Raw genomic sequence first — 13,291 nt, 5'->3', positions numbered from 1 at the left:
GCGCAGATCATCCCATCGAGGCTATCGTCGAGCTTGTGAAGTTGGCTCAGGGCCATAAATGCAGACGACGGGGACGCGATTGACAGAGACGCTTGTGGTGCAAGACGATCTCAAACCTCTCATTCCTCATCATTTTGCCAAAGGAAGCTGGCTTCCCACCTCAGACTGGCGTCCTGTACCACCCGATAAGTCACACCCTGCAGGTAGCAGCTTACCTTCATCCCTCCGTCTTCTGTCATGGAACGTCGACTTCATGGCGCCCAATCAAAGCGATCGGCTGCGCTGTGCTCTCTCACACATCCGCTCTCACCTCTCATCTGCATCCACATCTACTTCAGGACGTACCTCTGATACTTCCGAGGCACAGTCCGTAACAGCTGAAGGAACCGAGCCGGTTCCGTGTTGTATACTCCTACAGGAAATATCTGGCGGGGCTTTTCCGGCATTGTTGTCCGACAAATGGGTGCGTCGGTATTTCACCGTCGTGCCTAATAGCGTTACAGAGTGGCCGACTCGGACATATGGTGTTGCAACGCTCATTTCACGAAGTATACCCGTCCTCAAAGCGCAGTCACTCGCGTTCAGTAATTCGCGCATGGGACGGAACGCGTTGCTAGTGGACGTGCGACTTAGCGTCAGTCCCTCTTCTCTCGGCAACTCTCCAGATGGAGAGACGAACGAGAGATCGCGCACTCATGTTCTACGCATCGGGAATGTGCATCTTGAATCACTCCCCCAGGGCACCCCGATGCGCCCATCGCAACTTATGGCGACGGGCAAGATGCTTCGCGCGGAGGACGTAAACGGAGGGATTGTTGGGGGCGACATGAACCCGATTGACCCAATTGATGCGGCCATACATCAGAATGCGGGGCTGGAGGACGCATACCGCGGTGCGGAGGAGAACGAAAACTCGTTTACCTGGGGATACCAACCCCCGAGTGGGTATCCAGCGCGGAGGATGGACAAAATTTTCTACACCGCTCAGGAGGGATGTCGGATGCAAGTCGATGAGCCAGAGAGAATCGGCGTTGGGTTGAGAACCGCGCAGGGGCAGTGGGTTAGCGACCATTACGGTTTGCTAACCACTGTTCAGCTCGATCTCGTCGCTAGTGTCGAGGAGGTTGACGCTCAGATTCCTTCCGAGTAGCGACGAGATATCATTCTAATGTAGGTTATGCTGCAAAAGAGGTATGTACTAGTACGGCTGTAGAAACATCTGGGGAGGATTTCTGTATAAGGGAAATGCCGACGGAGGTTCCAGAGCTAGGTTAGGGTTGGCGTATGACGTTCAATGTGCACTCCGTTCCGGACCGTGGCACGAATTAGTTGCACCCCGCCTCGCTTCTGCTCTTTCTCCTTCTCTTCCACTAGATTCATCCGCCACCATGCCCGCAGAAACTTACTACATCGGCGTCGACGTCGGGACAGGCTCTGTCCGTGCCGGCCTCGTCAAGCACGACGGCACCCTTGTCGCATCCTCCACCGAAACCACAATCACCTACCGCGATCACAATGATCATCGCATTTTCGAGCAATCTACCAACAATATTTGGGATGGCATGTGCAAAACCATAAGAGCAGTTCTTTCAGAGGCCAAAGTTGCACCGTCCGATGTCAAGGGTCTCAGTTTCGACGCGACCTGCTCCCTCGCCGTCAGCGACATGAATGGAGACCCCGTCGTCGTCACCAAGGGCGACAAGATGGGCGAGATCGGAGACCGCAATGTCATCCTCTGGGCTGACCACAGAGCTGAAAAGGAGGCCGAACTCATCAACAGTACAGGATCGGTCGTCCTAGATTATGTCGGCGGTACCATGAGCGTGAGTCGTCGTTCCCCACTTTATCACCGGCGGTGTTAATCCCCCAGTGTAGCTCGAGATGGAAATACCCAAAACTCTCTGGCTGAAGAAGCACATGAAACCCGAGCGCTTTGCCCGCTGCCAATTTTTTGACCTTCCTGACTTCTTGACCTACCGCGCGACGGGGGACAACTCGCGTTCTTGCTGCTCCATCACCTGCAAGTGCTCCTACGTTCCTACTAAATCGGGCTGGCAGGCGGAGTTCTTCCAGAAGATCGGTCTCAGCGAGTTTGTCCACAATGGCTACAAACAGCTAGGGGCCGCTGAACAGCAAGTTCTCACTGCTGGATTGCCAGTTGGCAAGGGCCTGTCGAAAAAGGCTGCGGAAGAGCTTGGTCTCCTGGAGGGCACCCCCGTCGGAAGCGCCGTTATCGATGCGTGAGTGTTCTAGCTGAGTTGTTGTGCAGCCGCTCTGGGCTTACTGGCTGCAGCTACGCTGGATGGCTAGGTACAGTAGCTGCTCGGTACAGAGAGAATGGGAAGCTGGTTGAGACAGTCCCCTCCATTGACGAGTCACGACATCGTCTAGCTGCCTGTGCAGGGACCAGCACATGTCACATTGTGCAGGTTAGTATAAATTGTTTACTCTCTTACTGATACCGGCGCTGAACTTCAATATAGAGCCGCAAAGGTGTATTTGTGAATGGTGTTTGGGGCCCGTATCAAGTCAGGAGCTTTCCTTTTCTTGGGTAATACATATCGTATTGACGCATGAACATAGGGCGCTATATTCCCCGGCTGGTGGATGAACGAGGGTGGCCAATCTTCCACAGGACAAGTACGCACCCGACTACATATTGTAATTCGCCTCTAATGTGTGCCACATAGCTCATCGATTTCATGATCACAACACATCCTGCATATTCCAAGCTGCAGCAACTCGCTGAGGAGCAAAAGACGAACATCCATGATGGTGATTATTCTTGCATTTCTCGTCTTTGTCATGTGGCTCATACGGACTACAAAGTGCTGGAGACCGAGTTGAACAAAGCGTGCAAAGAGCACGGCGCGGCTAGTTGGACAGACCTCACCAAGGAAGTGCACTTCTACCCCGACCTGCACGGGAACCGTTCGCCCATCGCCGACCCGCGCATGCGGGGCATGTTTACCGGTCTCGCACTCGTATGTAGTCCCGTTTTCACGCTCTCCCCCTTTCTTCATCAGATGGCCTACCGCAGGACGCGACGCTCGGCGACCTCGCGCGCAAGTACAACCTCACGATGGAGGCGATCGCGCTGCAGACGCGGCACATTGTCGACGAGATGAACGCGCAGGGGCACGAGATCACCGCGATCTACATGTCCGGCGGGCAGGCGAAGAACACTGCGCTCATGCGCCTGTTCGCCAACACGTGCGGCATGCCTGTTGTTCTCCCCGACAACAGCGGCGCTGCGGTCGTCCTCGGTGCGGCGATGCTTGGGCGCGTCGCTGCGGAGGTGCAAAAGAGGGAGCACTTGAATGAAGAGCAGGTCGGTGAAGCCCTGTGGGACATCATGGTGAGTTTCTTGGTTTGTTTCAGGAGGGATGACGCCGAGTGCTTACGGCAATTATGTCAGGTGGAAATGACGCCCCCCGGCACGATGGTCTCACCTTCTGCCAGCCCAGCAGAGAAGAAACTGCTCGAGGCAAAATACAAGATCTTCAGAGAGTCCATCGATATTCAGAAGCGATGGCGAAAGCAGATGGAGGAAGCCTCTCTGTGAGAGCTTCTCGCATGCGACCAACATAGAGTGTAGGCGTAACTCCGTACATCATCATCTCACTTTGGGAACATCTTTGTATAAACCCAGATTCATGAATCCTTGCCGCTGTACTACTAAATAGAACAGAATCGTTGTCGCGCCAACAGACTATGGGGATTCGCGGCCGGGCATAAGTCATGATGCATATGCAAATCGCTGCATACAAGTTTTTGTGGTGCGCGTACAGGTGGAATGGCATAAAGACAGCAATGCAGAAACGATCCAACAGCAGGCCCTTATACTTCTTTGACCTTGACCGTACCACGGAGCAGACCCGTCTACAGGCGAAAAATTGAGGATGTACCCAAACCGCAGAGAAATTGGTGGTACATACCCGACGGGCGGCAATAAGACCGACTTTCTGACCGGGTACAGCAGAGCGGGCGATTGTCGAGGCCTTACCAATATGTTGGTGGTTACCACCACCGTGAGGGTGATCGACAGGGTTCATAGCAACACCACGAGTGCGGGGCCAGCTGTTAACGTGCGCAATTAGCTATTTTGTGAGGTTGTAGTCAGAACAACACGCACTTGTAGCGCTTGGCCTTGTATTTGTGGAACGCACGACCAGCCTTGAGTAGGGGCTTATCGATACGTCCACCACCCGCAACAATACCGATTGTTGCTCTGCAGCTGCCAGAGACGGTCTTCTTCGCGCCACTTGGAAGTCGGATGCGAGTCTTGTTCTCATCGGGCGAATGGCCGATGACGGTAGCGTAGTTGCCGGACGTCCGGGCGAGCGCACCGCGGTCACCGGTCTTCTCCTCAACGTTATTGACGATTGTACCCTCAGGACATTGGGAGACGGGGAGGACGTTGCCGACGGCGAGGGTAGCCTTCTTGCCACAGTAGACGAAGGCACCAGTGTGGAGACCCTCGGTCGCAACAAACGTCTCCTTGCGAAGTTTGTATCGGTAGGGGTCGCGGAAGACGACACGGGCAAGAGGAGCACCGCTGAAAGTGTCGTAAGCGTTAGTGTGCGTCTGCGCGACATAGAAATGCCACGAACCGGCCAGCGTCGTGGATGATCTCCTTCACAATGCCCTTGATGTATCCATTGCGTTCTGCGAAGTCGAGAGGACGGAATTGCGCAGGCGCCTTGTTGTGGTGGGTGTGCGCCTTGAACTACATTCGCAGATTATATGATCCATCAAAGGTTTCCGGAGTCAAAGGAAAGGAACATACGATAGCATGAGAGCGCCTCTGTGCCCGAATAACCCTACCCATCGTTTAATCTACAAAGAACGTATGAGCGACAGCGAGAAGGACGACGCAGAACAAGCGCAGAATCCAAGTGGGGTGCATCCAGAGACCGACAGTCGCATCCAGCCCAGTTCTCGGCCAAATCATACCGCATTTTTTACGACAGAGCATTCCAAAGCATCCGCAAGGATTATGCGACGACCCCTAGTAGCAATTTGGCAAAGCATACTCACATTCTTGCTGGTCGGAGACGTGGATGACGGCGTCGGTGGATTTTCCCTGTGCGTCTTGGCTGGGAAACTCCCGGGAGGAGTCACGTGAATCGAGCTGTGGCGCGGGCGTCTAATGCGCAACTAGACCGGGTTACTTACTTCTTGCTCCGGCACTGTGAAGGTAAGTAAGTTGTAGGTGAGCTTAGAACAGTCAACCCCGACGACTGACAGCATCACCGCAGGCATTCTGTCCGTTGTGCTCGATTTGAGAGAGCATGTAGCTGTCCAGCGGGAAACTCTTGACATCGTGAGTGAATCATTCTAAAGCGCGTACATATGGTCTGAACACAAGTTGTAAGAGCGGATTGATTGAGCGCTGTGCTCTCCATGGCGCGCATCTGACTGGAATCCAACTCGTCTCTCGAGCTGATCCCGGGCTATTTCCGGCCTTACAGGCATGCCGTAAGAGGCTAATACAAGTGTTGGCCTTTGCGGCTGCCTCACATGGCATTCAAGGCGTTCTTTCCTACCACTCGGATAAGGTGTGTCACGGACATCTCAATCCGGCGCGAACGCTCATCATCCTCTGGGCTAGCAACAGTCCGTGATGATGACATTGCGCGTGCTGACATGGGCGAGAGTAGGGTGATGGGCCTGGCAGTGGGTGAATTGAGTGAGAGACGGGAATGTCTTGGGATGTATTAGTGATGCATGGAAAGAAGCGGCCGCGCCTGGCGCAGCGTGTGTGCGTTCTATTTCCCACTTGGACTTGAGTCTTATCGAGCGAGAGCTGGCGGTCTGACATCTGTCGCCTGGGTGTGTTTCATTTTGAATCGGAAAGGAGACGCGATTCCGTGATCTGAGGTCGATGGAATCGATCACGCTGCGTAAATGCGGGCAAGTGCCACGATCTGTATATATACCCGAGACGGGTCGTCCGTACGCTGTGCCTCGCAGCGCGCAGAGGTGCTCGCCGCTGCCCCCGACGGCGAGAGAGGGGCGCGCCGGGGCGCATTCGCACTCAGCGCGCGCTCGGCGAGGCAAAGTCACACGGCTCTCCTCGTGCCCATCCCTCCTCTCGCTCAGCCCCCAGTGTGGACGTCGACTTGTGTGATCCAGCCCGGATTCGGTTCCCCCGACGCAGCGTGCGCATTCGCATTCGCCCAGCCCGTCTCTGCTCCCACCCCGCGCGCCTCCCGACGGTGTTCCTTGATCTCGCCGCAGCCTGTGCCTCGCTCTCCGGCCGGCAGTTCACCGTCCAGCGTGGACGAGTTCTGCGTTCTTCGCCTGTGATTCAGATTGCCATGATACATCTCGATCGCGGCCATTCCTCTGCTATCGCCCATCCAAAGTCCAATTTGATCCTCCCGGATGCTGATCAGCATTCCCTCTCCTCTTGGTCAGCGCCCACCCGCAACACCCCTCTGCAGCTCTATCAGGAACACCCAGATCCTTACCCCTTGCCAGGTCTTGAATCTCCAAGGCCGTCCGCCCCCCCTGACGCTCCCCCAGCTGACCCCCCCTCAAAACAACCCGCCGCCCGAGGCCCCATCACTCCCGCCGACGCTGAGGACCCAAAGCTGCCTGAACCCTCCCCCGCCAGCCCTCCCCCGACCTCTCCAGCCGCAGACAGCTCCTCTTCGCTCTCCCCACCACCCGACACTGCCACCCCCAGCGCACCGCCCGAGCCCGAGGCCAAGGATGGGCCCCCAGCGGAGCCCGCGCCACAAGGGTCGGAGAGGAACCCAGACGACAAGGGCGAGGCCGCCGAGGACGTCGATAGGGCGTCGCGCCAGTCTACTCCCCTGAGCGAACTCTCGTCCGCGCCGGACGACGACGTGCAGGAGAGCGAGCCAAAAGGCGCAGAGGGAGGCGTTGGCCTGTCGGATGACGCGTCGGCGTACCATTCGACTGGCTCGAGACCTGGCACCAAGGAGAGTGGTCCATTCGCGAACTCTAACATCGGCACATCGTCGTTCGGTTCCCACCAGCCGACTTTGAGTTCACCACGTCCTAGCCCTGCCGACGCTCGCTCGTCAGCGGATACCCCATCCTCGTTAGCCCACTTATTCACCCACAATGCTCCCAACCTCTTCACCAACGACTCATCGAGGCATTCATCTCCCGCGTTTCCTGCGTCTGCCTCTAAAACTTCGGCTACTGCAAGTAATCCCAAAGTCGTCGCCATCTTAGAACTTAACATGCAACTGTTCAGGTATGGACTTTGATCGTATGACTGCTCATATCATTGACTACGCTGCAGTGTGCTGACAGCATTCCAAGCTCGTGGTATCCCGACGGACAACCCACTCCATCAAGAGTAGGTATTACTAGCGCTGTCTATTCATTTTAGCTACTTATCATGGTTCTAGGTACTGTGCTCACTTACAGTCAAACCTCTCGTGGCTTGCTGCCGCTGCGGACGACAATCCCAAAGCTGTATGTCTTGCAGGGCGTGATTCTGCAATATGTAATCTGATCTCATTGGTCACAGAGCCAGGGCATGTGGCCGCTACCAAAACTACAGCCTCCAACAGCCGTCGATTTTGTCCCAATGGATCGAATACATCAGCTGTACCGAGAGTTAGCGTCGATTTTCGCGAAAGACCTTGCTCGTCGAGAACAGCGTTCACAACCAGCCAGCGTGTTGCCTCCAACTGATTTATTGAACGGAAAATTGAAACGAGATCGACCCGACGAATTAATCTCGGTCCCGGACTTGTCTAACAAGCGCCGCGATACTGGAGACACCAAGATTCCAACGCCGATTGCTCCTGCTCCTTCGCTATCACACTCCGCGACCGGATCGATTACTCTCAATCCGGTACCTAGTGCGGCTAGTTCCAATGTTGGAATGACGTCCATGCAGGGAATGCCGCCCACTCAGATGGGTAGTCCTTCCATGCCACCGCCTTCGTTGCCTATTGGGGTGATGGGCAGTACTGGTGAAGCTCAACTCAACGCAGCACGCCTCCGCCAGATGCAGGCGCGATCGGGAATGCATGCAGACCCTAACCGGCAGATGTCCCCGCCAGCGGTGCCCCAAACGCCTATTCTGGCTATGCAGAATGTAGCTGGTCCTTCGTCTTCCCCACTGGTACCGCAGCTAAGTCAGGGACAGCTCGCGGCAGTGACTAGTATGGGACCCGCTGCAATGCAACATCTACAAACGCTGCAAAACCCGAGCCACCCTCTCGTGCAATATCTGATCCAGCAAGTTCCTGGCTTCACGTCGCTGCCTCTTCCGCAACAGCTTCAGCATGTCAGCAGGGCACAGGTCGGTCCTAATTTTTGTTCCAACAATTTAGGTACTCACAGATGATCCAGGCGCTTCTACAGCAGCGTCAACGGGCGGCGCAACAGCAGGCTGGAGGTTCTACGCAGAACTTTATGCAGCCTAATATGCAATCCATGTCAAATACTGGGATGTCCTCGGGCCAGATCACCCAAAGCAGTCCCACCAGGGTATCTCCAATTGCGCAACAGCAGTCTCCTATGCAAGGATCTTCCGCCAACAGTTTCCCGTTTCCGAACCATGGACCCAATTCCGGTGCCGACTCCCGAGTACAGGGCGTCCCACAGGCTACGTTTAACCAGCTCACACCACAGCAGCGGCAACTTCTATTAATGCAACAACAGCAGATGATGCGTGGCGGGAACACGTCGAATGCTAGCATGATGAATCCACAGATGCTCGCTGCAGCGCAAGAGCAGATGCGTCGGGAGCAGCAGCTCATGGCGCAGATGAACATGTCACAAAATACCGGATCGCCTATACCCGGCGGTGTTGATGGCAGTCAATTTCCCGCTCTCCGTTCAAATCCGCCAGTGCCTGGGATTGCGAGAAGTACGAGGACGCCATCGGACTCTGCGCCGTCACCGGGAGTGTCACAGCGGATTTCTGGCCACTCACCTGACGACCTCCAGCGCGCGATGATGATGCAGCAGGCTCAACAGCGCGGTATAGCGCCTCAGATGCAGCAGGGCTCTGGGTTCCCACAGATGAACTGGTCGCAGGGAAACCAGTCGCAAATGGCGCAGATCGCCGCGCACCGGCAAGGGTCATATGGGATGACTCCGCCAAACAGCGCAGGAGCGACGCAGGTCGGATTCGGTGGGATGCAAGGTGCGCCCTCGCCCGCTCAAGGAGGGGCCCAGAATCAGTGGCAACAAAACACCGGCAACGGGCAGTTCCCCTTTGTCGCCCAGTCGCCAGTGGCAACCCAGCATCTTTCTGATCCCTCCATGACTCCGCGGCAGGCGTCCGCGACTCCAGTCCAGCAGATGGCGCAAAACAGCCCTGGGGGCGATCCGATGAATGACTTTGATCTGTTTACTAATTGGAGGCAGTAGCCTCGGTTATATAAAGGTGGGCTGGCGTGGCTTGTGGTCTTCGTTAACTGTCTCGCTGCTGGGCGGGCTGCATACCGTACATATGATGTCTTTTTTGATTCATTCGTGACCCTATTGTTTTGATTTCCGCAAATAGTTTCTGCAGTCGTCCGGTATAATATATGTATCGTAGGGAGACTGATTGCTATCGCAATGTTATTGATATGTAGCTGTTGTACGTCGAAAATCTGGCATAGCCACTACATAAACGGCAGTGTGACAGGTTGATTGTTCTGCATTGTTGTGGCCCTTCACGAGTCCTAGGTCCGTGTAAAGTAAAAGATTTGGGTTGCTGGGCGCCAACCGAGTCAAAGCATAAGAGTTGCGGCCTCAGAATCACCGCTATTTTAGCCGGCGCAAAGGTCGCTTTCGCGCGGAGGCTCTGCAGGTGGCACGTCTAGTTTCTCCACGCTCAAAGTGAAAGGACATGGTATTTGCAAACATATCGACGCACGAGAAAGATGCGTTCTTCTCTCTGCTAGACGAGTTGAGTACCCTCGACTCCATCACACGCGCAAGAAGCCCCTGACACCCAGCTTGTATCCGCTGCAGATACTTTGCCTCCCGCCCTGAAATCTTTGGAAATAGCATCAATGCAGATGCAGGAAGAGCGGCGGCGACGTCCGCTTTTAACGCATTCAGCAAGACGAATCCACAAGAAGCGGCGTCGACGATCAATGGCTTAAGGAAAGCGATCCCTGCTGCGTCGCCTGTGAGCATCTGTTGTTATGTGATGTGTCTACGTGCCGTTAACACCACTTAGGGATCAAATACTTCTAATGAAGATGTAGCCAGCTCCGCCGGACGTGTTGCGGCTGCGGCTGCGGCGTTCCGTACATCGAATTCAGCTGCGCCGCGAGCACCTCCTCGCAGAGATGGTAGCTCAGACGATCACTTACCTACGCAGAGAGTCGGTGCTGCGTTTTCCGGATTTATGTGCTAAGCTAACGCGCTCCTCGCCCATCGGCGCATATTGTGCCCATAGAAATTTGGCGATGTAGATGTTTCATCTGGGAAGGCGATGTTCTCGTCTCTGCGCAACTCTACTGCGAATAAGGCTGCTACGCCCCCGCAAGTCGCCCCTCCCACGCCGTCTGCATTCGGCGCGAAGAAGAATGCGTTTGCGCCGCCGCCTTCCAGAACATCGGCCGCGAACAAGACGCCTTCTCCGCCACCACCTCCAGCGCCCCCAGCGCGACCTCAACGTGAAGACGCAGTCGAAGGGGAGTGGGCGGAAGCATTGTATGATTATTCAAGCGACGTAGGTGTTCTTTTGCGTTTGACAGGTTCTGGAGCTGATGGATGAGCAGGACCCCGGCGATCTGACTATTCAAGAGGGCCAGAGGCTTGTGATTGTAGAAAAGTCTTCAGACGATTGGTGTGTGACTTACTGCTATTATTTGGATAGGGTATTGAGCAGGTCTATCACAGGTGGACTGGCGAAGTCGATGGCAGGAGGGGTCTTGTACCCGCCACCTATGTCAAAATGCTTTGATTGACTCTGGACACAAAATACCCTTCTACTGCATAAAGGTATCGATGAATGTTGCTCGAACATTATGTATCTCTACTGTATCAATGTCAACTAGGCGAAACAGCGATGTGCGACACGTGAGGATGTGTCTCCTCCGATCTCTCTGGCCTCATCGTCGCAGGTCAGCCTGCGGTCAGCCCCGCCGCAATCGAAACGGAGCGGATGAGAGGGCGGGCTCTGGATTGCGTTCATCCTCTGCCTTCACGCCTTGCTGTTGTTGCAGTGCTTTTTCAATTGTGTTTTTCTGCTTCATATCTTCAGACCCACCGCTGGACGTGATCGAGCACTTGGACACGACGCGTCTGTTTGTTTGGTTCAAGTCACGGTATAAAGCACCGTCGCCCTCGCGTCCCCCTTGCGCTCCATCCGCTTTCTCTTTTTCTCTTTTTGTCCCTCGACGGGGCACCCCACCTCTAAAATACCCCACACTCTCTCATAATCAGATATGTCTCTAGATCGTCGTCATCCTGCTTCTCTGCTCCCCAGATCCATGCACGACCCCGAACTCGTCGACCTCATGCGCCAGCCCGTCTCGTACGACATGATCTGCTACATTGCCCTCCAGGCCACGCGGGTCATCCGCCTGGGGGAAGAGTCCGCTGCCCTCCCGACGCCTCCGCACACGCCGCAAAAGACGACGTTCAACGAGGGCGAGCGACTCCAGGCACAGCCCCCTACGCCAGCCCTGCCATCGCTCCAGGACTTTATTATCATGATTGTGCAATCCTCCAATGTGCAGGTCCCCACTCTTCTGACCACGCTCATCTACCTCGAGCGTCTCAGGACAAAATTGCCCAAAATGGCCAAGGGTAGGTTCGGTTTGCCTCGCATCGGTCCCGAACTCACTTATTCACAGGTATGCCCTGTACGAGACACCGCGTCTTCCTAGCGACACTCATCGTGGCAGCCAAGTATCTGAACGATTCATCGCCGAAGAACAAATGCTGGGGCGCATATGCTACCTTGTTCGACCTTGCGGAGATCAACCTCATGGAGAAGCAGCTTCTATACCTGCTGGACTACGACCTGCGGTTCGATGAGGCTGAGGCCATCTTACGCTTTGCTTCATTCATGCCGAAGCTCTCTTCGAACAGTGTCGCTTCCGCGAAAGAGGCCCGTGCCACCGCTGTCAACCGCGCCAAGGCTCGCGTGCAAGCGCATGTCGCGCTGCCTCCAACGCCACCACACGATGCTGGTACTGCTCCTCTTCCGTCTCCCGTTGGATCTATGTCTGGTGTTCAGCGGCTAATGAAGCGCATCTCGGCTCAGTATCTGAATGTCCCTGCAGCTCCTGACGACAGCCCCCGCCCTAGACCTGTAACGCGAGAGACATCGGGCAGCAGCAGCTCTGATCATTCTAGCACTAGTGGCGATTCTGAGACTGGCTCTCTGACTTCTGACAGCGGTTCATCTGCTCCCACATCCCCGGCGTCGTCTGTGTGCGATGTTGAGATCAAGGATGCTAACGAGCTTGTAGACAAGAAATTTACTTTGCAGTCTGTGCCCTCGCGTGCATTCAGGCAGGCAAGAAAAAGCTCGACGGCTTCTACTTGTACCATCAGGTCGGATGCGACTGTCTCTGAGTTCAAGAAGGCTTCTACCCTCGGCAACACCTCTCATGCTCCTGAGGTTTCTCCCTCTCTTGTAGAAGATGATATGCATGCATTCGATGTGAAACCTAGCTTAGGTATCTGCCCTGTACGAGCCAACACCTTACCGCTTGGGCAGCCAATGCAAGCTTCTATGACCCCGAGTGCAACGATGCCTTCTATTTCGCGCAATGCCTCCGACATGAGCGCACCCTCTGGCGGCTTCCTCAGCAGGATGTTCGGTTCTACAAGCAAGGGACAGGAGAAGGACAAGGCAGAAAAGGAAGGGTCAGAGGTCATGGAAGCTACAGTAGAGCCTCATGGTGTCAGCAGTGCCTTTCGTCGGCTCGCACACTCTAAGTCTGCCTTGTTCCGCACCCAGGCCCAAGCTGCCCAGACGTCCTGCTCCTAGAGCTTTGCGTCGACCATACCGAGCGTGATGACGATCTACCACACAAAAATCCCCCTCCGCTCTTTAAATACCCTTCCTGTCTTTTATTACGGATTTGGATGCTTCGTTGATTTGTTTTGTTGACTTCTCGGATTTGCCGGACAATCTAGCTCGCCTTCCTTCGCCCACATTGCACCAGTGCGTTCTCATATTTATCTTGATTAATATGGATACTTGTACACCCCCAGCTACACATACCTTGCTGCGGACTCTTGATGAGCTCATATAGACATCTCCACGTAGCCCTAGAGCCCCTGTCTCTCTCGCTCGCCAGTTTTTCTGGCCCATGTTCCGTAAAGCCCAGGC

At 55.1% G+C, this 13,291-nt stretch overlaps 5 protein-coding genes across 5 annotated transcripts; 4 read left to right on the top strand and 1 right to left on the bottom strand.

The window, feature by feature from the left end:
• Window positions 1-58: 58 nt before the first annotated feature.
• On the top strand, window positions 59-1,150 carry FIBRA_06137 (uncharacterized protein; the record flags this gene model as incomplete). The annotated part of the gene is made up of 1 exon (XM_012327874.1): window positions 59-1,150. The coding sequence occupies one exon, from the start codon at window positions 59-61 to the stop codon at window positions 1,148-1,150; it is 1,092 nt and encodes a 363-aa protein (XP_012183264.1).
• A 238-nt stretch (window positions 1,151-1,388) lies between these two features.
• On the top strand, window positions 1,389-3,565 carry FIBRA_06136 (uncharacterized protein; the record flags this gene model as incomplete). The annotated part of the gene is made up of 9 exons (XM_012327873.1): window positions 1,389-1,823; window positions 1,876-2,240; window positions 2,294-2,429; window positions 2,484-2,528; window positions 2,584-2,640; window positions 2,691-2,775; window positions 2,830-2,984; window positions 3,041-3,358; window positions 3,419-3,565. 9 exons carry the CDS (start codon window positions 1,389-1,391, stop codon window positions 3,563-3,565), a joined length of 1,743 nt encoding a protein of 580 aa, XP_012183263.1.
• Window positions 3,566-3,840: 275 nt separating this feature from the next.
• On the bottom strand, window positions 3,841-4,831 carry FIBRA_06135 (uncharacterized protein; the record flags this gene model as incomplete). Its single annotated transcript, XM_012327872.1, has 5 exons — window positions 3,841-3,882; window positions 3,939-4,080; window positions 4,136-4,558; window positions 4,614-4,729; window positions 4,790-4,831. The coding sequence occupies 5 exons, from the start codon at window positions 4,829-4,831 to the stop codon at window positions 3,841-3,843; spliced, it is 765 nt and encodes a 254-aa protein (XP_012183262.1).
• Window positions 4,832-6,323: 1,492 nt separating this feature from the next.
• Window positions 6,324-10,906, top strand: FIBRA_06134 (uncharacterized protein; the record flags this gene model as incomplete). The annotated part of the gene is made up of 10 exons (XM_012327871.1): window positions 6,324-7,234; window positions 7,283-7,339; window positions 7,392-7,458; window positions 7,514-8,296; window positions 8,347-9,350; window positions 10,000-10,123; window positions 10,175-10,321; window positions 10,397-10,672; window positions 10,722-10,789; window positions 10,843-10,906. 10 exons carry the CDS (start codon window positions 6,324-6,326, stop codon window positions 10,904-10,906), a joined length of 3,501 nt encoding a protein of 1,166 aa, XP_012183261.1.
• Window positions 10,907-11,390: 484 nt separating this feature from the next.
• FIBRA_06133 (uncharacterized protein) lies at window positions 11,391-12,946 on the top strand (the record flags this gene model as incomplete). Its single annotated transcript, XM_012327870.1, has 2 exons — window positions 11,391-11,754; window positions 11,802-12,946. The coding sequence occupies 2 exons, from the start codon at window positions 11,391-11,393 to the stop codon at window positions 12,944-12,946; spliced, it is 1,509 nt and encodes a 502-aa protein (XP_012183260.1).
• Between the last annotated feature and the right edge of the window lie 345 nt (window positions 12,947-13,291).

Source organism: Fibroporia radiculosa (assembly GCF_000313525.1).
Source record: "Fibroporia radiculosa TFFH 294 genomic supercontigs, scaffold6100, whole genome shotgun sequence".
NCBI lineage: Eukaryota > Fungi > Basidiomycota > Agaricomycetes > Polyporales > Fibroporiaceae > Fibroporia > Fibroporia radiculosa.
Note: the sequence above shows the minus strand (reverse complement) of the source record. Positions and strands in the feature narration are given on the sequence as shown.